General features: G+C 37.3%; 1 protein-coding gene across 1 annotated transcript in view; it reads right to left on the bottom strand.

The window, feature by feature from the left end:
• LOC308691340 (coiled-coil domain-containing protein 60-like) overlaps positions 1–17431 on the bottom strand; it is a gene marked incomplete at its 5' end in the record, with an annotated part of 30653 nt that extends 13222 nt beyond the window's left edge. Inside the window, 3 exons of the mRNA XM_081366416.1 lie at positions 1845–1935; positions 15996–16093; positions 17369–17431. Coding sequence (XP_081222542.1) covers positions 1845–1935; positions 15996–16093; positions 17369–17431 — 252 coding nt within the window. The remainder of the gene's footprint in view (positions 1–1844; positions 1936–15995; positions 16094–17368) is intronic.
• Between the last annotated feature and the right edge of the window lie 8987 nt (positions 17432–26418).

Here is a 26418-nt window from a genome sequence, read left to right as displayed (position 1 = left end):
CGGAAACAAAGACACCTACATCTTGGATGCCCTTGAGGTAAGCTAAAACATACCAAAATTTAATTTCAAAGTGAACTATCCCTTTAAGTCATTTTCAGGATTATATCATTTAAAAATTTTTTTTAAAGGGTTAGTTCATCCAATAGTGAAAAATCTCTCATTTTGAAGCGTCAAAATGAAGCGCCACACTTATGTCGTTCCAACCTCGTAAGACTTTTGTTCATCTTCAGAACACAAATGAAGATATTTTTGATGAAATCTGAGAGCTTTCTGTCCCACCGTTGACAGCTACACTGTAAAAAATTTGCTGTAGTTTTGCAGCTGTTTGCCAGTAACTTACTGTAGATTTAAATTTATGTTATTTACTGGCAACAGTTTGTTCAAAGTTAAATGAACATTAAACATTAACAAGTCTTTGTCTTTAAAGAATAAAATTATAAAATAACAATCTAATGCAAAGCATTCTGGGAACCAGAAATCTTCATCAACCTTTTTCTATTTCTTTCCTTCAGATTTTGGTTCCCAGAATGCTTTGCATGAGGATGTTATTTTAGTTTTATTCTGTAAAGATAAAGACTTGTTAATGTTTAATGTTCATTTAATTTTGAACAAATTGTTGCCAGTAAATAACATCAATTTAAATCTACAGTAAGTTACTGGCAAGTAGCTGCCAGTAATACTGTAATTTCTACAGATTTTTCTAACAGTGTACGTAACTACCACTTTGCCGCTTCAAAAAGTTCATAAAGAAATCGTAAAACGAATAAGAATTTAGCGGTTTAGTTCAAATTTTCGGAAGAGACTCAATCACTTAATATAATGAACAGATGGAATTTAAGCTTTTATTCACACATAAACATTGATCCGAGAATAACCTGCTTGACGTGAGAAGAAACCTCTTGCGGAAGCTCAAACGTGCTGCGTAACACACAAGAATGCCTCAAGCACGCCAAGCACTTCAAGCATGTCAAGCAAACATGATTGGGCTTCTGTTTACCACAACTGTTGTGCGAGTTGATGAATGTTTATATGTGAATAAAAGCCTAAATACCAAAGTCTCTTCAGAAACTTTGGACTAAACTGCTCAATTCATATGGATTAGTTTTACTATATCTTTATGAACTTTTTTAAGTGTCAAAGTAGGTGCGTAGCCGGAGTGTCAGAGAGCTCTCAGATTTCATCAGAAAGATCTTCATTTGTGTTTCGAAGATGAACAAAAGCATTACAGGGTTGGGACATGAGGCTGAGTAATTAATGACAGAATTTTCATTTTTGGGCGAACAAACCCTTTTTACTCTACTGTAATGAAAAAAGTAAAAGAAATCCAAAATAATGTATATATTTACAACATTAAGACTATTAATATTTCTATGTGAAGTTGCTTTTAAACAGTCTGTATTGTATAAAGTGCCATATGAATAAATGTGACTTGATGTAGAATACTACTTTTTTAAATGTTTCAATACTAACTTTTTCCACACACTATTTTGCATTATTAGTATAGAGTGTATACCATGCAGCATGCTAGTATCCCATCACAAACACAACCAAAGTTTCTTGATCAATGGCCACAATGGCGATGGCTCATAGCTCACCACTTGATTACCAGCTCAGATCTTCAGCCATTAAGCCACCCTAAATAATTGTTGCCTACAGTTTCTTTCTGCCGAGAGTGTAATTAGCCCCGTTTCTTATTTACTGTGTCTTCCAGAAAGCAACTAATGTGGCACACTTGTCTAAATCCCACTGGTGTGCTTGAAGAGAACACATCGCTTCATAGAGCCCCAGTGGAGCCAGAGGAACTCAAAAATTCCAGCGAGAAAGAGCTATTTGGAGGAGAAAACCTTTGGCGGGGCGATAAACTGCTCCCACTTGGCTTCTATTGCCTTTTCCTTATTCAGCCTCTTTATCGTGGTTCTGCTCCTTCCAGGGTCCCTGAGAGATACGGAGAGAGAGAGAGAAGGACAGACAGAGACAGATAAAGAGACGCACAAAATTTCTTGACATATTAATTATTTGCGTGATCTCTTCATAATGTGCTCACCAAACCTGGAGTATTATCAGAATCGTATGTCACCTTGAGAGGACGGAAAGAAATAGAAGGATGGAGCAAAACAAGTTTGCACATCTCAAGCTCCCTCTCCTCTCGGCTTGGGTTTTAACGGCGGCTGATAAAGTTTCATTATTTTTTGTAATATCTGCTCTCTGCCATGCTGTACCGTTTTCCCATAAAGCTTCACTTTATTGGAAATTGGATTCTGGGAAGGTAGGAGCCCCTCCAGGCTCTTCTGGGAGACGCTTCTTACAATTTCTCTCCCTCTTTTTCCATTTGTCTTGGCCTCCCTCTCCTCATCCTTCACTAGCACCAACCTGTAGCTCCAGGAGATGAAGGATTAAATTCTCTATCTCTCTTTTTCCTCTGTATCTCTCTCTTAAACACCACCTAAATTCGAGGGCTTCATCATTTCTCCATTAACTCTGATCCTTGTTGTTCCAGTTTGTTGTTGTTGTTCTTGTAAGCTCTCATTAGGTGTGATGGCTAAGGCTAGTATCTCTATTACTATTGATCAAAGTTGAGCTTAGTGATTTAAACAAACCCCTAACCCTAAAAAAGCAGCTATATATTTTAATGTACACTACAGTTCAAAAGTTTGCGTCTGAAAGATTTTTTTAATGGTCTTGTATGCTCACCAAAGTTGCATTTATTTTTATCAAAAATACGGTTATATTGTGGAATATTACGCTTTTAAATAACTGTTGAATATATGTTAAAATTTATTCCCGTGATTGTAAAGCTGAATTTTCAGCGGCCAGTCTTCAGCATTACACGATCCTTCAGAAATCATTCTAATATGCTGATTTGCTGCTCAAGAAACATTTCTTATTATTATCAGTGTTGAAAATGGTTGTGTTGCATAATATTTTTGTGGAAACTGATATCTTTTTTCAGGACAAAGTTAAAAAGAACAGAATTGATTTGAAAAAGATTTTTTTGTAACATTTAAAATGTTTTTGCTGTCACTTTTGATTAATTGAATGCACCTGATAAATATAGAATAGCATGGATTACAATGCATCTGTTTCAAAATGTCTGTTGTGGAAAATTACGCTCTTAAAGGGACACTTCACCCATTTGCATTAAGCTTTGCATTGTTAGAAACCCAGTCATACTATTGAATGGTCATGCAACATTTTTTCATTTTCCCCCGAGACGAGAGAAATCTGTATTTACATCTTTACACTTCCTCCTACAATGACGCAAAAATCGTCATTTTGCGTCATTGTAGGAGGAAGTGTAAGAGGGGGGGATTTCTGTTAAGACTACAAGCACTAGATCCACCCGCCCATAGGGGGTTGGACCTAATGCGCTAACAAACCTATCACAGATCAGTGCCAGTGCGTTTGATTTCAACGGCAGAAACCTGCAGAAAACAGGGACGTAGAAAGCTGAGTAGGCTGTCGAGATCGACAAAAATGTCCAGGATTCAGCTTTTGCTTTCTGCGGTCGCCATCCATTGTTTACATGCTCACCTTTTGTTTCAATCTTACTGAATTCACCCCGATTGGTGAATCTGAATGTAATGTTTACATGAATGCTAAACAAGTGATCGGTTGATTTGCGTTTTAACATTGCTAAGAAAATACCCGCACCTCCGTGAGAGATAGCCCATCAGACCGGTGCATCTCACAGGCGCGCTCATCAGTAATCACAGTAATACAGGGAGCAGGACGAGGCTAGCGCCGCGGGAGAAAGACGCGAGGCCGGTGGCGTGATCGGTTGAAAGACGCGAGGCCGGTGGCGTGATCGGTTGAAAGACGCGAGGCCGGTGGCGTGATCGGTTGATGTGTGTTTTACCATTGCTAAGAAAATACCTGCTCCTCCGTGCGAGATACGAGAACAGTGCCTCACAGGTGTCGGTCGTCAGTAATCACGCCACCGGCCTCGCGCCGTTCTCCCGCGCCCCTCAGCCTCGTCCTGCTCGCCACAGTAAACATGATGAATGGCGACTGTAGAACGCAAAAGCCGAATCCCGGACATTTTGGGCAAACTCGTCACGGAGACTCACTCGTAGCCTACACTGTTAAATGTCGCTGTAGATTTAGCAGCACAGTACTGTAATAACCTACAGTACAATACTGCATTTTTATATTACAGTAAAGTACCGTCATTTGCATTGTATTGTGGGTAATTTTGTTTGAGCGGGAACATTTTACAGTACATTTTAGTGTTGCTGTAACCTAGCTGTAACCTGGCTGTAAAATGCCTGGCAATAATACAGGGTTGCTGTAAACAGAGAGAGCGTGCGCCGCCCGACTGACGTCAGACTCAACTGCAGGCAGATCGCAGCAGATCACTCGCTGGATGAATGGATCTCACTCTGCGGATATCTGGAAATTTGGTAAGTTAATTTTGAATTTTATAATAAGGTTTTAGGATTTTACACTATAGTGTACAAATGACAGTGGAAGTTTAGCCAGCGACGGTTGCAAAAACACCGTTAGTTAGATCTGCTCTTTCACCCCGCTGCTTGTCTCGACCGTCTCGACATTTTCAAATCTAACTCGAGATTTGAACAGTGAATTAACATTACCTTACGGTTTATTTCGACCAAAACAGACTTGGTGATTGTTGGAACGGTGGAAGGACAAATCGAGGTGGTTAATTAACGTTAAATGTGTTATACAATCGTCTGCGAGATAAAAATTACTGCATTTGACGTTAACGTTACGTTTGAAGGATCTTATGATAACAAAAATGTCTAACGTTAACTGTTATCTCAATCTGTAAGGATCCTTTCCATAACATCCGAGCCCATCAGTGGTAAAAACAAGCACTTATAATAGACATAACGTACGTTATTTTGCTCAAAATGCTATATTTGCAGTCCGTTTCTCGGATGGCGAACTTGATGGTTTTATGATTTTATCACTTTTATGATAAATACTGGACCAAATTTATTAAGTCGTTTAGACACAAAAACACGTGAAAACACGGGTTAAAAATACTGCACTTTCCTTTGCAACGCAAAATGGGTGATTTGGTCTAAGAGAGTTTGGCTATTGGTACCAGTTTAGCCTTTTATTTCATTTCTATTATTTAGGCTGAAGACCCATTTCTGTAGCATTGTGATTTGTAATGACAAATAATGATTACTATAATAATTAAAAATATAAATAAAGGTGTAAATTGATCAATAAAAAAACTATCAGAGTTAATAATGATCTATTAGGCAATAAAGACAAGTAAAATGCATGCCCAAAAAGCAAGTTAGAATATTTAGAGAGGTCAAGTGAAGTTTAAAGTGAAGCTTATTTTTGTTAACCTAGATGTATTGTAAGCAGATGTATGAAATATATGTCCTCAACAAGAAACATAACAGTTAACTGAATAATATGTATTTTGATTTCTTACAGCTGTACGTGTGGGACGTGGGAATTTTATTTGCAGCCTGGGAAGGAGTTTTCTGTATTAGCCATGTTAATACGTTTTAAACTTAAAGTTTTAAAATCTAAAGGTTACATTTTTTTTTTAATTGGCTGTTTTTTTAATTTTTGTTATTTCTACAAAATTTTATTTTACAATTGATCTCTTACACTGTCTGCTCATCTTTATTGGTGCTGTGGATAACAGGATTTGTCATACGTGTTTTTGTGTGTCATGTCTTTTTCAGTTTTGGTCACCGCCAGGTTCCAGTACCACCTCAAAGTCCCAACCAAATTTTAAAGTGTGTCCAGCTACAGCTGCAAGTCATGCAGTTTCTCAACCTCTCACGCCGACTTTTTGGAACTTCAGCTTATTCACCGTATCCCCCAGAGTTAGATAAGTGAAGTCCATACATACCCTTTTCATCTCCGTGCGTGCTGTAATTCTGTCTGACGCACCCACCGCTAGCCTAGCTTAACACAAAGACTGGAGGTAAATGTCTCCAGCTAGCATACTGCTCCCAATAAGTGACAAAACAACGGCAACATTTTCCTATTTACATGTTGTGATTTGTATAGTCACAGCGTGTACAAATAACAAGGTCACATGAGACACAACCATCTTCTAACCGTACACATACTGAGAACTATATTCTCGTAGGCGAATGACTACTACTTGGGCGGAGTGATTAGCGCAACACTCTGAGCGAACTCTCTGCTCCTCACCACAGGTGCTGCGAGTAAATCACTCCGCAGAAGTAGCAGTGCTTCGCCTTCTGAGAATATAGTTCCCAGTATGTGTACAGTTGGAAGATGGTTGTGTCTCATGTGTCCTTGTTATTTGTACACGCTGTGACTTTACAAATCACAACATGTAAATAGGAAAATGTTGGCGTTATTTTGTCACTTATTGCGAGCAGTATGCTAGCTGGAGCCTAGCTTAGCACAAAGACTGGAGGTAAACTACGGTTGCCGAGAAGGGTCACAACACATACAAACGCCACAACAACTTCATATTCAGAAAACAACTTCGTCGATTTCACATCACGTACGCTGCAAATATTCACAGCACGAGCAAATAGGGAAACGAACTGCAAACTGCAAAGACACAACGGAAATGTTTCCAGGGGGCCTTGATCAGTGACGGACCCGCATCCATCTGGTTGTCCTCGCGCTATCTGAATGTGCGCTTTTGTTGTCTACAAGTCTGTCATAATAAAAGAGAAACACTTACCTCTTGCTCTTGTAGACATAGACAACAAAAGCGCACATTCAGATAGCGCGAGGACAACCAGATGGATGCGGGTCCGTCACTGATCAAGGCCCCCCTGGAAACATTTCCGTTGTGTCTTTGCAGTTTGCAGTTCGTTTCCCTATTTGCTCGTGCTGTGAATATTTGCAGCGTACGTGATGTGAAATCGACGAAGTTGTTTTCTGAATATGAAGTTGTTGTGGCGTTTGTATGTGTTGTGACCCTTCTCGGCCACCGTAGTTTACCTCCAGTCTTTGTGCTAAGCTAGGCTAGCGGTGGGTGCGTCAGACAGAGTTACAGCACGCACGGAGATAAGAAGGGTGTGTGTGGACTCATCTAACTCTGGGGGATACAGTGAATAAGCTGAAGTCCCAAAAAGTCGGCGTGTTCCTTTAACTATCCCTTTAAAAGCTGTTTACCTGTAAAGTGTTGGTGTACTGGACATGTAGTGTTCCTAAATGAAATGTTTTTTCACAAATACACAATAGTGTAATTGATTAATAAAAAATGTTTTTGACAATAACATTGTTTGGATTGATTGATTTGCAGTTATTCTGAAGTTGCAGTATAATATTATTACCTGTAAATGTATATACTATAATAACTCATTATTATATAAATATAATATTATCATTATTAGTAATTTGAAAATTATAAAATTTAGCAATAATGTATCAATATAGATTTTACAGTACAATACTGTATAATTAATTACAGCAGAAACAGAAACATTACAAAAATACAGTAAAAATACAGTAAAGTACTGTTTTGTAGTTTACAGTACTGATATTGTGTACTGTAAAGTAAATTACAGTAAAGTTGCTGTAAATCAAAATACAGTAACTTGCTGGCCACCGTGCTGCCAGTACTGTACTGTAAAAATACAAGAAAATCGTTAACAGTGTAGCCTTGCCTTGATGTTTTTGTTTTCAACTGCGCTGTCTTACCGGTAGGCGTGGCTTGGGAGTGGCCTTGTAGGGCAGTGAAGCAAGTGCATTCTGGGAGTTGTTGTCTTTCATCCACATAAGCCAAAAATACATTTTCTGGCTTTTCTCAGTCTAAAGCTCCAAATTCAAAAATAATTTCACATTTCTTCTACATAAATGACCCACTTTCAATACACATTCATGTCTCCACGGGTGAAATGAACCTTTAAATAGTCTTTTTTTAACTATCAGGCTTGAAGCTTCATATTTTTGTGTAAACGTTATCATTTTAGGTAAAAGATAAGTAAAGATAAATTTTTACTGTAACTTTTAATGCATCCTTGCTGAATAAATATATATATATATATTGATCAATAGTGCATAAAACCACACACATACACTCACCTAAAGTATTATTAGGAACACCATACAAATACTGTGTTTAACGCCCTTTCGCCTTCAGACCTGCCTTAATTCTAGGTGGCATTGATTCAACAAGGTGCTGAAAGCATTCTTTAGAAATGTTGGCCCATATTGATAGGATAGCATCTTGCAGTTGATGGAGATTTGTGGGATGCACATCCAGGGCACAAAGCTCCCGTTCTACCACATCCCAAAGATGCTCTATTGGGTTGAGATCTGGTGACTGTGGGGGCCATTTTAGTACAGTGAACTCATTGTCATGTTCAAGAAACCAATTTGAAATGATTCGAGCTTTGTGACATGGTGCATTATCCTGCTGGAAGTAGCCATCAGAGGATGGGTACATGGTGGTCATAAAGGGATGGACATGGTCAGAAACAATGCTCAGGTAGGCCGTGGCATTTAAACGATGCCCAATTGGCACTAAGGGGCCTAAAGTGTGCCAAGAAAACATCCCCCACACCATTACACCACCACCACCAGCCTGCACAGTGGTAACAAGGCATGATGGATCCATGTTCTCATTCTGTTTACGCCAAATTCTGACTCTACCATCTGAATGTCTCAACAGAAATCGAGACTCATCAGACCAGGCAACATTTTTCCAGTCTTCAACTGTCCAATTTTGGGGAGCTCGTGCAAATTGTAGCCTCTTTTTCCTATTTGTAGTGGAGATGAGTGGTACCCGGTGGGGTCTTCTGCTGTTGTAGCCCATCCGCCTCAAGTTTGTGCGTGTTGTGGCTTCACAAAAGCTTTGCTGCATACCTCGGTTGTAACGAGAATATGTAACCAGGTTATTTCAGTCAAAGTTGCTCTTCTATCAGCTTGAATCAGTCGGCCCATTCTCCTCTGACCTCTAACATCAACAAGGCATTTTCGCCCACAGGACTGCCGCATACTGGATGTTTTTCCCTTTTCACACCATTCTTTGTAAACCCTAGAAATAGTTGTGCATGAAAATCCCAGTAACTGAGCAGATTGTAAAATACTCAGACCGGCCCATCTGGCACCAACAACCATGGCACGCTCAAAATTGCTAAAAAAATCACCTTTCTTTCCCATTCTGACATTCAGTTTGGAGTTCAGGAGATTGTCTTGACCAGGACCACACCCCTAAATGCATTGAAGCAACTGCCATGTGATTGGTTAATTAGATAATTGCATTAATGAGAAATTGAACAGGTGTTCCTAATAATTTTTTAGGTGAGTGTATATATATATATATAATGCAAGTAACACTATTAAGTGTTAATATTAGACAACAAAATTGGATTTCATAAATATTTAAGATGACAGCATAGCTGGAGTCAGGTGGCCACAAAAACAATGAAGTGCCTATGAATCCGAACCCTATTTCTAACATGCTTGCATCTTCAAATATCATATAAAATTATGAAGGTAAAAAATTGGTGTAAATCTAATTAGGTCAGGGATGGGTAACTATGATCCTGCAGAGTTTAGCTCCAACCCTGATAAAAACTCACTTGCCTGCATCTCTCTAGTAATCCTGAGGACATTGAGCTTGTTCAGGTGTTCGATTAGGGTTGGAGCTAAACTCTGCGGGACAGTGGCCCTCCAGGGCCCAAGTTGCCCATCACTGAATTAGGTCATGACTTCAGGGGACACAGTCTGGTTGTCTGTATTAGTGTGGTTCAGTTCACACACACACACACACACACGCACACACACACGCACACACACACACACACACACACACACACACACACACACACTCTCTCTACTTACACTACAATATGTTATACACAGACCATCTGCCATTTTCCAGAATCAATGTCACTTTAAAAAAGACGCACACGTGATACATTTCTAAGCTATTAAACTCAATTTTATGCATGAACAGACAGTTTCACAATCACTACATGCACACGAAACCAATTAAACCCAACCAGCAAGCACTCTAGAAGAGGTTACACCTTCCTAAAATACAGAAAAAAAGGTCAGGCGCACAGTGCTAATTTGCAGAACACTAAAGAGTGGAATTCTGCCTTTTCAAAATTGCACTACTATTTATGAAATCCCATACTACCATCCAAACGTTTGGGGTCGGTAAGATTTTTTGGTAAAGCTTTACAATAAGGTTCCATTTGTTAACATTAGTTAACTACATTAGTTAACATGAACTAACAATGAAAATCATTTCTAAAGCATTTATTAATCTCAGTTAATGTTGATTTGAACATTAATGCATTATTAAAATCAAAAGTTGTATCTGTTAATATTATTTAATAGACCTAAACTAACATGAACTAACAGTGAATTGTTGTATTGTTTATTAATTAATGTTAACAAAGATTAATACATTCAGTAACAAATGTATTGATCATAGTAAGTTATGAAATAGTCAGTGCATTAACTAATGCTAACTAATGGAACCTCATTGTAAAGTGCTAACGATTATTTTAATAAAAAAAATAAATAAAAAATGTATGCAAACCAATGCTGCATTTATTTGATAAGAATTTTTTTTATAAAAATGTAAAATAATAGTGTTCTATTTTGATATTTTAAATGTAATGTATTCCTGTGATGCAAAGCTGAATTTTCAGCATTACTCCAGTCTTGAGTCACATGATCCTTCAGAAATCATTCTAATTTGGTGCTCAATAAACAATTCTCATTATTATAAATGTTGAAAATTGTTGTGCTGCTTAAAATATTTGTGGAAAGTGATACTTTTTTTTTTCAGGAAAAAGTTAAAAAGAACAGCATTTATTTGAAATAGAAATCTTTTGTAACACTTTGCTGTCACTATCAATTTAATTCATCCTTTAATAATCAACAATAAATAATATTGGATGCATTGCAATGCATCTTCAAAACATCTGTTTCAACTTGGTGCACAAGTAGTTAAATTACGCTTTTATTGAGTTTTGTTGACTAATGGGCTTGAAGCTATATGTATGTTTTCTCACACACAACTGAAAAAATGACCGCTGACCAAAAACTGGAATGTCTATAATTTATATTGGAATGTCTCGACACACAAAAATCCTCACAAAAGGCCACGGGTGGCCTAGTATGAAATGCTCTAGGCTAGTAATTTTAAGATTGCCGGTTCAAACCTGGAACAGGCAGTTCAAGTACTAGAACACAGTTGTGCCCTTGAGCAAGGCAGATAACTTTTGTTCCAGGATTTTCCAGTGGGGATGCCAATGTAGAAAACATTCTGGAGGATACTAAGGATAAAAACATAGCTGTTAAATGACAAATCAACTAAATCAGTTTGCCTGAACAGAACAACTGCATCTGAATCACCAAAATAAAATTCTACTTTTTGAACTTTAATGGAAATATATTATTATTTATGATGACCTACAGACCAAAATATTTTTGTGTCCACACGTCCACATAGGCTGCTTTAACATGCCAAGCACATCAGATTCCAGGCAGACCAGGTAAAAAGGACGTTCTCTTAATGAGTTCATTGTTAGAACTCTGGGGTCATGAGTAGTCAGGGTTGCCTGATCTGTGCATGAAAAGTACCTCAATTAAAAGTAGCCCACAAATTGCCCAATGTGATTTTCTCCATTGGGCGGCCAAATTCTACACTAAATTTGTACATCGAATGGGTTTGGCAGTGTTGGAGCACTCAAATCGTACTTACAGGGGTGGAAATCAACCCGTTGGAAAAAAAAAAATTCTTAAAAGTTAAAAGTAGCCAAATTCCGCGGGAAAGCCGCAGACTAGGCAATACTGTGTGATGTGCTACTCATAAACTATTCAAAATGACTCTGACACACTTTGACACACTCAGTAAGATCTAGTTTGTTATTCTACCCTGAATTCTGTCATTCAGCATTGATGTCAGTAAGAATTTCACCAACACAATGAGAGCAATATTAGCCTGTTTAATTATGAAAGAGCACATTTTAATTTGTTTAATTTTTAAAACTCTATTCGCTTCATTTCGTCTTGGGTTTTTTTGTCTTGTGACGGCTTCGGTCAATCACTTGCTGCTACGTGAATGTAACGAGGATAAGTAACTTGTAATCAGTTATAAATAATTCCATTATTCAATTTTGATCCAATCAGGAATCAGAACTACAGGAACGTTGTGCTTTACAATATACCTTTAAGTTAATGAGAGAAAGTTAGAAGAAGTCTCCTCCTGTTTCATAGTTTCAGATCCCAGATCAATACAAGACCCTTCAAGGCCCAGATCCGGGCCAAATCCTTACTCTAAGACTCAAATCCGGTCTTGCCAGTCCAAGAACCACCTTGCTTTTCTTTTTACACCTTTCAATTTGAACTCTGTAAAGCCTGACATATGAAAAATAATAGTCAGATTTTTTTTTAATGGAATGGTTTATTGACCCTTCAAACAAACCAAAAATGTTTGCATATGTGTTTTTGCTGAGTATCATATTTAATACATCAGGCTATTATGGCTCATGCAGTATGATAGGAGAATATGGAGCTCACACTCAAGGAAAAAAACAGCTCAATTTGAATCAGAGTCCAAAACTAATCAAGAATATGCAATTTTGTGCAGTTGTTGATATTTATATGGCCAAAAAGTAAGATGAAATTCTGATAGCTTGTAATGTAGGCCGACTACATGCATACCAATATCAGGCATCACTCAATATCTCCCAATAATATGACTTACAAAGATGATATTTAATGGTTTTATCAAAGCTCTGTATTTAGTTTTTTTTGGAAGTGGCAAAACATGTAATAGGCTACAATGCAGTACAATGATAATTGAGAGATGTACAAATAAACATTACTTAAAAGCCTAATGCATAATATTTGATATTCACATTTTAACATGATTTTTTTTAAATGATATATGGATAAACAAGTTGTAATGCTTTGGTTGTGGTGGTAAGACAGCATTCACAGAGAGAGTGAGAATCCAAACGCAGTTTATTAACAAATATAATCCAAGGTCATAGTCTAGGGTGACCACATTCCAGCACATGTCCGGCCGGGATTTCGAGATCACCCAAAATATCCGGGATACGGCTTTTGCTTTCTCGTCGCCATTCATTTTATTTACATGCACACCTTTTGATTAAGTAGGACTGAATTAATTCCGATTGGTGAATCTGAATGTAGTGTTTACATGAACGCTAAACAAGTGATCGGTTGATAGGAATTTTCTTAGCAATGCTAAAACGCACGTGTTTTCGTCTCGATCGGGATCCATGTGAAGCAGAATGCATGACCTGCAAAGCTGGCACGTACGTGTCAGTGTCAAATAAAGTAATAATGTAAACATATTGAATGGTGACTGTAGAAAGCAAAAGCCGAATCCCGGGCATTTTGGGCGATCTTGAAATCCTGGCCAGACATGTCCTGGTTAAACAGGACGTATGGTCACCCTATCATAGTCCATACCAGGCAGAGGGTCAAGCACATGTAATCAGTCCGAACACAAATACAATACACTGAGGCAGATGGGAACAAGAAATCCAAAACTCAGGAAAATATAAAGAAACCAGGAACTGCTCAAAATGCTGACAGAGAGTGTGAACCAAAACAAACAATCAAACGAGACTTCTTATTGAATGAAGGAAAAAGGCACTTAAATAGACAGGGTGATGATCAAATGAAACAAGAAACAGCTGAAACGGATAAACTAATAATGAGCAGAGGGTTCTGGGAAATGAAGTCCAGGAATAACAGAGTCTATGGAAACGGTGAGGGACTAGGCTGGCATCAGTTGGCACATGTTGGCACCTGCAGCCGACAGATGTAACACAAGTAAACCTAATTTGCTTCAGTCCAGTAGTAGGTGAATGTCTTGAAATTTAACTAACAAAATAACTGTAATATGGTCTCTTTGTTTGTCCCTGGATTTTGTTATGCTTCCTGTTCCATGTTCTGCCTGCCATCTTTATAGTCCTTTTCAGTGGCGTAGCCACGAGGGGGCCTGGGTGGGCCTAGGCCCCCTCATTTATATGTCCGGCCCCCTCAGATTTCTGATGGCTTAAAATAAAATAATAAAAATAAGAAATTATTGATGTGTTAGTCTAACTGATAGATTGACCGGTCAAAATACTGCGCGGTAAAATGCGGCTGTTTTCAAACTTGATTTGACTTGTGCATTACCTACGCTGTCATCTTCGCGTGAGAGTTCATGCGGTGAATGGCAGCGTTGTGCAAAGTACAATATTACGCACGGAAAGATGAGCGAGAAGGAGAAAAGCTATCTACATCTGAGTTTGCTTCAGCTTACTACAAGACGACAGCGAGTGAAGCGGCTAGTAGACAGAAACGTATATTTCATCACAGGATGCACAGGAATAGCGGTGAGACTTCGACTCAGATCGGCACAATGCGCAATGACTTGTTTGCAATTGATGAACCGCCTTCACAACCAGTGAATGACCACATTTCCTGTATAGCCTATATCTGTTGTATATGAAGAGTTTGGTTTCAAAACGCGATAAATTCATTATGATTAATTTTGAGTAATAATGTGTTTTCTTTACCAAGAGAGTGGAAAGATTAAAACCACTATTTTTTGTTTCAAACTTTCACATAGCATATTTAGGTTATAATAACATAACAATTTCAAATCCATATTTTGATTTTCAAATATTTATTATAAAAAAGGATTAGTTTCCCCCCAAAATGCAATAAATTCATGACACTTTTTCCCCAAAATGCAATTAATCCATTGAATCAATATAAAAGTTATTTTTCATATTTTAACTGTTGAAATACACAACAAAGTAAGTTGATCCACATATGACAGCCTCTGAACTTGGTCAATACTAATCTTATATAACTTACAGGCACTGGACTAAAAATAGCCGACATTAAAATCACCATCGCTAAGAAATACCTCCTGAACTTTTTTTTACGGCGATCAGCTGTAAAATGGCTTGGTCCTGCTCGGTTTTTGTTGACTTTGAGTAAAACAATTGAAAGTTTTTCAAAAGATCCCCTGGGGTTAAAGTGTCAGCGTGACAGAAGTTTGATGCTGTCGTGTGAGAAAAAGCAACAGTCGAGATTTTTCCTCCTCCCTCAGTCATCTTCTTAATCTCCTCAAGTAGCCTAAATGATTAGATTTCAATGGCTTACGTTTCTTCCCCACCACAGGGTCACCAATGCCGTCAAAATGATTATTATTATTTATTTTTTATTTTTTTGTGGATCACAAAGTAGAAGGAAAACTGGGATGCCGGGTTTGTTCAAAGCGCCGCCGTTGCGGTTTAGAAAGCGTGGAATGGTGCGCTGACTGCGCGGATAGCATTTTATGTAAAATTAAAAATGGACATTTCAACACCGACCAGATAGCCTACAATACAGATTTTTGGGGGAACAAAAAAAAAAATATATAGCCTACATATTTAACGTTTATCGCGTTTTGGAACCAAACTCTTATTTGCGGAGTAAGATGACATCATTGACACTTTTTATAATCGCCCTTGTAGGCCTACTTCATGTAAAAGATAATAATCGCCGAGCTATGTCGTAGGCTGCTATAGCCTAGGCTATATATATAGGCTATACTGTATATATATACTGTATATTAGTTGCCCCCTCATTTTAAGTTGGGCCCCCCCAAAAATAAAATTCTGGCTACGCCCCTGGTCCTTTTGTAGTTTTTCATATTGTTTTCCCCTTGATTGTCTGTGTCTTTTTATCTCGTTATCTTGTATATACAGCACTTGTGCTTCTCATGTTGTTTTTAACCTGCAGTTAGATCCTCTCCTCTGTCTGCCTTCTCTTGCTCCCGCTTATTACAATAAAAGTTATTCTTACATTTAAAAATCTGTAGATTTCACAGCAAAAATATTCATATGGACCACAACATTTTTTTTTAGAATTATATTAAAAGGCCTTTCTTTAGAGTCCTGAAATGTCATGTTTTCAAACTGACAAAAATAAGAAATGATTCTTGAGCACCACATCAGCATATCAGAATGATTTCCTTTCAGAATCAGAATTTCTTTGTCCCAGAACACAAACTCTATTATTTTTTTCTCACTCACCTGGCATCCCAACAGGAAGTAACAGGTTCAAATCTTCCAGAACGTTGCAGAGTCAGTGCCTCCAGTAGCCAATTCAACAGCACAACTGACGATACTCGCTAGGAAAAAAAGATTTTTTTATATAATATATATCCTGTAAATCATATTTATAAAGTAAAAAAATAAAAAATAAAATAAAACCACCCCCAGAATGCAAATGAAATTATCCTGTAGGGCACAACATTGAAATCCTGTATAATTGCTTAGTTTACAAGTTGATGTACAACATAAGACCTAAAACATGCTATTCTGACAGCTTTGTATTCATAATTTTTTTTAATCACATAATCAATACAGAATCAAAAGCTTTGTATATCTTGAAAGCCCTCTTGACAGAAAAACAGCAGCAGACTGAGGCTGTCTAGCAAATCTTTCATCCAGCAATAAAGAAATCTATCTATCTATCTGTCTGTCTGTGTGTGTGTTATATGTGAGTCGGTTGCTTTTGTGAGGACTCCTTTATGGTATCGACAGAGTTTTTGATGAGAAACAATTCTTTTACTTTCTGTATCTGTGAACGCACCTATAGACACTATGGTGGCATTGTCTGTGGAAACTGTGAGAATCAAATCCAACGTTAATTGATTCGGTGTTCAATCTCCTGTTGAAAGAAAAAAAAATCTGATATAAAATAAGAAACAGAGTAAGAAAGAGAGAGAGAGAGAGTTCCTGACTGTGCTTTGGCTCATTTGTTACAAGCTAACATTTCAAGGCCGTCTCCATGTATAAATTAATTCCTCTCACTTTCTGTTCAACATGAAGTAGAGGCATCGCTTTGCTCTCTGCTTTCTGTTCAAACTTCAAGGTTAAGATGTTTAATCGGGCCTCTGATGAATGACATCCACCTACTCCCTGTTAGCAGACAACAAGCTTCTTGACATCACGTAACCTGTACGGTTTAGTTAGCCACAATGTGACACGTGGGTTAAATATCCAACTACAAAGGTGATGAAACAGGATTTCTATATCTGCCATATTCAAGCACATGACCACGCACTTAGGGAAGTTGCCAATAATAAGATCTTCATGCAAAAGTCCCAAAAACGATACTTTTTATAGCTGTTAACATAATACAACCACATATACTTTCAAAATAACCTTGAGAAATACTTCCATATCATTGCTGTAGCATCACTGTTTCCGTCCAGCAGATACGGACAAAAGAAGTGTGTGCGTGAAGTACAGGGCCCCAAAAAAATGTATCTGGACACTTTTAGATACATTAAAGATGATATCAGTGTCAAACTTGATAACAAAGTATAAAATCAAATGGCATGCACAAGCAAAGCACCTGCTTGGTAAATCATGCAGTGCGTATGAATGATATGGACAACCTTCAGATCCAGTAGTGTAAACCTCTTACAGGCCGCTTGAGGTAACGACAGTATAACCACCATGTCCCCATCAAAAGCAAAAATGTTTTTCAAGTGCAGGCAGAAAATGCAAATAGCTTATCAAAGGGGTAATGATGCATCGAAGATGTACTTTGATTCCAGCATGACATTATATTCCATCAAGAGACAGTGTAAATGAGCCATGTTTATTTTTTCTTTTCATTTTGTTGCATTAGATCCTTCTAGTCAGAGGGAAATCGCTCTATCCTGCTGGGTGACACTTTTGGTTGAATGAATTTTGTTTTTCTGGAAGCCGAGACCCTCACGGTGAAAACTCTTCAGCAGAGAAAGGCATTATTTTCCTGTTTTCCTTCTAGTTTAATTCATTTAAATGTTTGTGTAAACAGAATTTTAATGTCAGGGAGTTTATCTGACGTGATGTGTTGGTATTCCAATCATATGCGTGGAAATGTGACACTACGAAGTTATCAGGAATGCTTTAATCACATGTAGCCAGATTGTTAAATTATGGCATAAAGTCGTACTCAAGCAGCTTAATCTGAACAGGAAGAGACCACCTGACTGGCATGACAAGTGATTTATCACAGTTTGTTTTTGCCATTTAGAGAAAAGGTTGCTAAATCAAAATATGAATTTCTGTAAACTTTTGTAAAGAAGAAAACCCCCCCAGCAGAATAGAGAGTGTAAGAAAGGGGTGCCGAGTGTTTTTACCCTGGTAGTGGTTCAGGAGGTGTTGAGACCAATGATCTGTAGACGGGTAAACGGACGAGCAGCCCGCATTTTCCTCCGGTTAGATTTCCACTCTGAAGAGGATGTTGCGGCAACATCACACACCACCTGACAAAACATCCGTGTTTGGGTTAGGAGGTGTGGAGAGGAAAAATGACAGATGTACTAAAGTGCAATTGCATCCCAGCGAACCGGAAACATTCTCAGATCGTTGGATAACATTCTGGAATGGTTATCTCAAAGTTATGAACAAACATTCTACCAGTAACGTTAACAGAATTTACAGGTATTTAAAGGCACAATATGTAACTTTTTTGCTTTAAAAATAGCAAAAATCACTATATCTATGTTATATATTTTTTTTAGTTGTGTAGCCTACTTACATTATCCCGACTGTTTCCAACAACTTTCAAACCAGGAGAAATTTTTATTTAATTCGAAGACACGTCCCGTTTCTTTATTTCCGTTTTGTCGCAGTCAATGGCGTCATATCCGCGTTGTCCCTGGTTTCTGCTCGTACTGCCATAGCAACCAGAGCCCTCTGATAGTAACCAAGGCGACAGACGTGGACAACTGTGTAGTTCGCAATGTCTATTTGCACGCTGTTGTTGTTTCGTTCAAACATTATGGACCATGGCAAGCAGACTTTGGATAAAAAAGGAGAACTAAAACGAGAATCAATATTAGTGCGGTGTTTTCGAGATGCCTAGAGCTCCCATAGACAGTATATAAACGAGAGCTCCACGTCCGAGACTTCGACCGCTTCTACATGTACTTTATTAAACGGTGAGTACATTTACATAAAACTAATCAATGTTATATAGTTCAACAATGATAAAATGTTATAATATGATCTGTATGTTATTCTAATGTTGATCTAGCTTACTGCTAGTCTCATACAGACAAACTAACACATAAATTTCAACACATTGAAATGCAGTTTAATGTATAGTGTAATGTTAGACCAAGTGAAACAGCGCTGCGTTACCTCACAAGTTTAATTTGTCTAATAAACTGAGTAGTAATTCTGCACTCGCGTGTAACGTTAGTTCGGTAGAATGAAATGTCCATATTCCTTTTATATCCGCGGGACTCGCGTCGCTTGTGGAGCGGATAGCTGTCTCTTAGCAATCCCGAACTGCTTCATATCACAGTCATGATAAAAGCATCGATGTATTCAGTCATCCATAAACATTATTAGATCGGTCGGCTTGACGTTGACGACAAGATCCATAATTCTTAGCAAATGTTGCGTCATCAAACTACGCCTTTGTTATTGTAAGAGGTTAGCGACCCCTAGCGGCAAAAAAAAAAAGACATACTGTACGTTTACTATTTAATAATTTTTTTTTTTATTTTTTTTTTTTACAAACATTTATACATAATTTATGGAAAAATGTTTTAGTTGGACATTCATCTAATGTTCTTTTAAATGTTATATTTGTTCATTTTTAAATGTTCTCTGAACATTCTGAAACGTTCCCAAAATGTTTGAAAACTGATTAAATGGAACGTCCCTTAACGTTCGCAAAACCACAAAAAACATTTGAAATATTCAGAGGAATATTACAAAATAAACTTTTGAAATGTTTTGGGAACATTCTTAGAACATTATTTGTGTTAGCTGGGATGCTATCATGCAAAACACAACTTCATCTGACATTGATCTACGGCATACAGCTGTGGGTTAAAAATTAGGGTGAATTCATGTCAATTAAATTAGAAATTCAAGTCAATGGCAAAATGTTACACTCCTTTTATTATTCGTTGCGACAAAGTGATAACAATATCAGAAATCAAAACTTTCCTGTAGGCGCAATTTTACTGAATTCACCCTGTATATAATTATTACACCTGCAAAAACAAAGCTAGATAATAAGACTATCTCTGTTCTAATCATCTCACATCTATGCACCTCTAAGTATCACCTGAATGGAAGAGATTGGGAGGTCGTAGTTCAGTGCGTTTCAACTCCTCCTTCCTCTGTCGCTCTCTCCGCTGCTCCTCCTGTGCTTCCTGCTCCTCCTTCAGGATGCAAAATGATGGATAATTAACTACACGGCACAAGCTGATTGGTTGGTTCCTGTTGCATCTGCAGCCAATGAGTTAACTGCTCAACATAGTTGGCCAGTGTTTTGCTGTAACAGTTTCAAAGTTCCTCTGAAACCCTCCACCTTCCCCAGCTCCACCCGTTTAGATCTGCTATGGGTAATTTCATATATGCTAATGTACAGCAGCAGCATGTCTTACTTGCTCACAGCAGAGTGTCTGTGTATGTAATGAAAGTAGCAAATCTCTGTACTTGCTCTGCAGCCGCATCATTGACATAGTAGATCTATTCTGCCGAGACAAAATACATTGTCATATCCATTACCATGCTAAACTCTTCTGAGAGTTTTTATGATAGAAATGTATTTTAATTATAATTTTGAATAAGTTTAAAATATATTGTGAGGCTCAATTAATATCCTGTATGAAAAAACAAATCACAAAATGAGATCTCTTTAATGCCTCGTTCTCTAGATAATGTGATTAAACGGAGAGCAAATACACATTTTTCTTAAGTCTTCTGACTGTCAGAGATTTCTTCTAAAAAAAAAGACCCTAGTAATGTCATCTTTCCTCAAAATCTCAACAGTGTGCTCAGACATTGTAATCGAAAGTCAGACTTTAAAAATGAACTTCTTCCAAATTGAACATTTTCACATAAATTTTGTCTTACTGTATGCCAATAATTGTCTCATTTGTTTTTTTTATTTGTTATTCTCCAAAAGAATTCCAGGAGAAACATCTGAAAACAAAGAAACTAAAAATTAAAAGCATAACTGAGAACTCCTGAGTGTCATAAAATATTATCTAGCATGATAACATATTTTTGTAGGCCAAATACCCAGAAATTGTTTTTAGCACTTACAGTTCCATCGTCCAAAAGTCAATGGGTTTTTTGCATTAATTTGTGCAGATTATCCTGATGAACAAAACGTGCAAGAATCATAAACTTTTGTTGGACACAGAGCATATTCTCTACAATAGTCCAAAAGCCCAAAAAATATTTTTGGGGGTTGAGGAAACCAGGGTGATGCTAACGTCTGGTTTGGCCTACAAAAAATACATATTTGTTTGCAGATCTCTATTAACAATGAGAACTTTATTTTTTCAAAATTAGTACATCAGCTACATATCATCAAGGTTAAAAGTAAAAATAACAACTAAAGCAATATTGAACAAAACCCCTTGATATACACAACAGCGGTGACCTCATCCACTTGAGACTGTTTCACTGAAATCCGACCACAATAATTGCATTTTTCCTTTCAAAAATGCCAGTCTTCATGAGAATGAGTATGAATATTTCAACACGCTTGGCTACGGTCGTGTCTGCCATAAATGTCAACCATTTTGTGACGCACAGAAAAAGGAAGAGAGGAAGAGAGTGAGAGAGACACACACACACAGCTCTCTTGCCTGTGGTGAGACTGTGTTAAATTCCCCCACAAACAAAATGCCATTGGTGATGTCTGCCAGGTTTGAAACCATAGCCGCAGGGCAAGACGCATAACATGCTGAGAGTGGGGTGGAGAGGAAGAACGGATAATATTAGGTTTTGCTGCAAGAACACACAGTTTAGCACTGAAATTACTGGTTACATATGAATTTAAAATTAATCACAGATGTGCTGGTGGTATCAGATAAATGAACTCAAACATTATACTAAAATGCAAGTAATGGCATTATGACTTCAGAATTTCATTATCTATAGACTTTTGTGTTCTTTTTGTGCTTAATTTGAAAGCTTCCGTCAAAATGTTTTGTTTAATTAACTGATCACTGTATTTTAGGACTTCTGTATAAGCTATTGAACATTTCCACCATTATTGCCTATAGAAAAAAATATATATATTCTTTGAATACACATAAACGCCTAGTGTGCCATGTTTTCACAATGGCTCAGTGTTGCCAAGTCTGCGGTTATCCCACAGAATTGGGCTACTTTTACACTGTTGTCCCCCCTGCAACCCATGCAAAGGCTTTCTATAATAACAGCGTCTTAAAGTCCACATGAAATTTTGAATGTTTGTTGGCTTTTAGTATGGCCAAAACAATAACAAAATTCGCACTTACAAGATTTCTGTCCAATCAAATGCTCTCTAGAATCTGAAGCATCCCGCCCCTTACGCTATAAATAGACGCTGAAGCTGCGGCTGCAATCGGTCACTTGTTCACACAGTTGCTATTTTCTAAATGGTGAATTACGCATAGTGCACTATATAGGGCATAGGGAACAATTTAGACAGTTTAAATATATTTTTCATTGAGACGAATAAAATGTCACGCGAACCGCCGCAGAGCGCACTGTTTGCTCCGGTCCAGAGACACAATAGTACAGAGCGGATCAACAAAACGTATCGGATCCATTTAAATTCTACACAGAATGCATATTTTAAAGCGATAAGGAGGAGATTAGAAGGAGAAATGGTAAGACGTAAACAGCACTGACGATTAGAAGAGATAACACCGGTGTCATGCACCAACATAAATTAGACACTTTTTAAACTTCACATATTTTGCTTTAGTAATAATTTCATATTACATCTAAACAGGGAATCTATAAGACTGTGGCTGTCAAATGAAGGTTTGACGATCTCAACGGCTCTGGCCGAGCTGTGATGTACAGACAAACCAAAAAATATTCAGACAAGATATTATTTTTACTACTGGGTGCAGGACACCATAGCTCATTCATGTAAGTTAGGATAGCAAGGTGTCTGAATAAATTTTGGTTTGACTGTAGATGAAATGCTATTGGCTATTTGAAAAAGGGGAGGAGCAGTTTGATATGTCCCGCCCTGTCTTCCTGTGTCAGTGGAAAGTACTCCAACATTGAATAATGCTGCGCATTTCAAGGCACTTCAGAGGGCCTTTAATTATTATTATTATATAAGAAATGCTGTATGTATGCTATTTTGGGATTTGTAAAGTCATTAAACAGATCTAAAAAGGCATAATCATATTTTATGAAAACATACATATTTATTATATACAGTAAGCAATCAAGTGATTTGGCAGTGCTTCACTAGAGCATCTGTGAATGCTGCTTTTTAGAGCTAAACTGCACTAGCATATTGATGCAGACATAAACAATAATTAGTGCACAGTAGGAATCCTAACCTTGTGCGGCATAAATGTTTTCGAAGAACCGTGTCCTCTCTTTTCCGTAACCAAGGACACTGGTACTAATTTCTAGGGGGGGAAAAAACAATGAGATTGTTTATAAATTGTTAAATTGTTTATAAATATATTGTTATGTTATAGATTTATGTCATTTTTTTTAGACTAGCCAATATTATCACCGGTCTACCAACAAAACAAAAAAAAACAAAAAAGTTGGGGGTCTGTAAGATTTTTTTTTTTTTTTTTAAATACAGCCTCTCATGCTCAAAAAGGGTGTGATTATTTAATAAAATATTACAGTAAAACAGTAATGTTGTGAAAAATTATTCCAATTTAAAATAACTGTTTTCTATTTTAATATATTTTAAAATGCAATTTATGTCAAAACTGAATTTTCAGTAGCCATTACTCCAGTCTTCAGTGTCACATGATCCTTCAGAAATCATTTTGATAAGCTGATTTTCTTCCCTAATGAATTTATTAAAACTAAATGCTTTCATCACAATTACAGAGTGTGTTCTCTATTGATTTTATAACATATTCAGCTATAGACAAACAAATACACTACTGAAAATACATATTTATCATAAAGTTCTTCAAAGATGCGTTTTGTAACATTTCTTCCCCCACTTTCAATAGTTTTACTTAAATGAAAGGTTAGAATGTTTAGAATGAAAGATCAAAAGGATAAACAATGCAAATTCATTTTCACAGCCTTCTTGGCTCATATTTACCAAGGGTGCCTGCCAATAATTCTGACCATGACTACATATACTGTTCAATATATAATAATATAAAATATATACATTATATATAATGTTTAATGCAAACCCATAACCATTGTAAGATGTACTGACACAGCCAAAACTGTCTTTGGCCATCCTTGTTGTTTAGCCCTTATAAAATACAAATATTTAAGCAGCAGCTCATGAATGCAAAATAGGCAAGCAACCCTAAAATGAGGGCGAGTGCTCTAATATGACCCCTTGAAGTGAATGTAATCTGACTGGATGGGCACAATTCTCAGATTGTGACATTCCACATCGAACTTGCACCTATATTCGCACAGCAAATCAGCTGATTTTAATTAACACTTTTGTTTGCACCTATGCTGTGTGCCGTCTCATATTTTTCACTCAGCTGCAGAAAGAGGACAGTGTGTGCAGATATAATCATTGGGTATGTGTGAGAGTATTGCTGATAAAGCCTCACACCTCGTTTTCCTGTGAAGAATGTGGAGGGGTTTCGTGAACGAGATTGTCATCAGCTTCAGAGATCTCCTCCTTTGGTGCTTAGTAGAAAAACACAAGTCATTTCAGGATTTCTCAGCCAGCACAGCTGCATAGGAATGAGAATTAAAATACAGCCCACAAAATCCAAAGATGTGACATTACGACACAAGAAAGTTAATTACAGGCAAAGTGCTTAACGTTTTTCATCACTTAGTAATAATGAAGTTCTGAGACAATTATCTCAGGCTTTGTCAGAGATAAACAGTTTGCTCATGACACATGCAGTGGGACTATTGTGCAATTTTCCAATCATAAAAAATTCAGAATTTTAGTATTCTAGAAACAGTGCAGAATTTTACATATTTTTTTCTTTATTTATGTCAATGTTTTATTGTAAAAAAAAATAATAAAAAAAATGTATTTTACACACACATTCCTATTAACTTCCAGTTTATTAAATATTTTAAAAATTGTTTTCTCTTGGTTTTCTCTTACATATGAAGATTAAGGGAACATTCCATGTTATAATTTTGCAAACATTATGGGAGCGTTCATTTTTGAATGTTATCTGAAGTAGTAGCATTTAAAAACCGTTAAATGAACATCTAAATGTTAAATGTCGCCTCTGGCTTGCTTAGTTGGGGACACTTAATATTAAGCAATATTATTGATTTGACTGCACTGACACTCTTGGATAAGAACTCAACTCAGCTGGATGATGAAACGACTGTTTTCTGCAGACCTGCTTTATCGCTCAATTGAACTTTACACAGTTTTTGAACTGATTTCAACTGAATAATGTCTACTATTGTCTTTTCAGAGCTGCTTTACAGCAGAGTTGAATACTGTTTGTATCACTGAATTGTTATTTTTCTGTTTATCACAGTTTATCGATTTGAAACAATCTGTATTGTATAAAGCGCTATATAAATAAAGGTGACTTAACATCTTACAAAACATTTCAGGGGAAAGAAAATACGTTTTTGTGCTAACATGTTGAGAGAAAAGACCATATAACTTTGAATGAACGATTAATGTTACAGGGAGAATGTTTGTTCATAATTTTGGGAGAACCTAGACAGAATGTTAGCCGAATTCCCTATTAGCTGGGTTTAAATTCTAGATTTTGACTGTTGTCTCAGAATTTTGGACCCCAGAGAATACTGTGCCATGGTGCTCCCCTTCTCAGTCTCTTTTACCCTATCAAATGCTATCTATATTATCTCTTAATTCTGGAATAGAGGTAGAAAAGGAGACAGAGGTCTCTGCTCCGGCCGCTCCCTCACTCATGTCCTCCATGCCCTTGTCCACATCCTCCCTCTCCCCTGCTGATAGATGATCTCATTTGCAGTAAATCTGCTTGTGTCTGAGCCAGACATGCCAGAGAGCTCTGCCTCCACTGACGGCACACTGCTCTACCCCTACTGGGCCTAAAGCCACAACATATGAGCCGCATTTAAACACAGTTTAAGGAACTGTTACCTTAAAGGGATACTCCACTTTTTTTGAAAATAGGCTCATTTTACAACTCCCCCAGATTTAAACAGTTGAGTTTTACCGTTTTTGAATCCATTCAGCCGAACTCTGGTTCTGGCGGTACCACTTTTAGCATAGCTTAGCATAGATCATTGAATCGGACAAGACCATTAGCATCTCTCTCAAAAAAATGACCAAAGAGTTTAGATATTTTTCCTATTTAAAACTTGTCTCTTCTGTAGTTACATCGTGTACTAAGACCGACGGAAAATGTCGAATGAAAATAGTCCCCAGCTCGGTAACTTCCAACGTGACTGGGACTAAGTTTGTCTAACCTATTAGACCTACTTTCAGGCGCTGCATCATATCATTACGCCTGCTGCACTCATGGTACGGCAGCAACGTTTCTTGATTATTACG

This window comes from Scardinius erythrophthalmus (genome assembly GCF_964197995.2).
Source record: "Scardinius erythrophthalmus genome assembly, chromosome: 5".
Lineage (NCBI taxonomy): Eukaryota > Metazoa > Chordata > Actinopteri > Cypriniformes > Leuciscidae > Scardinius > Scardinius erythrophthalmus.
This window is presented reverse-complemented; position numbering and strand designations above follow the sequence as displayed.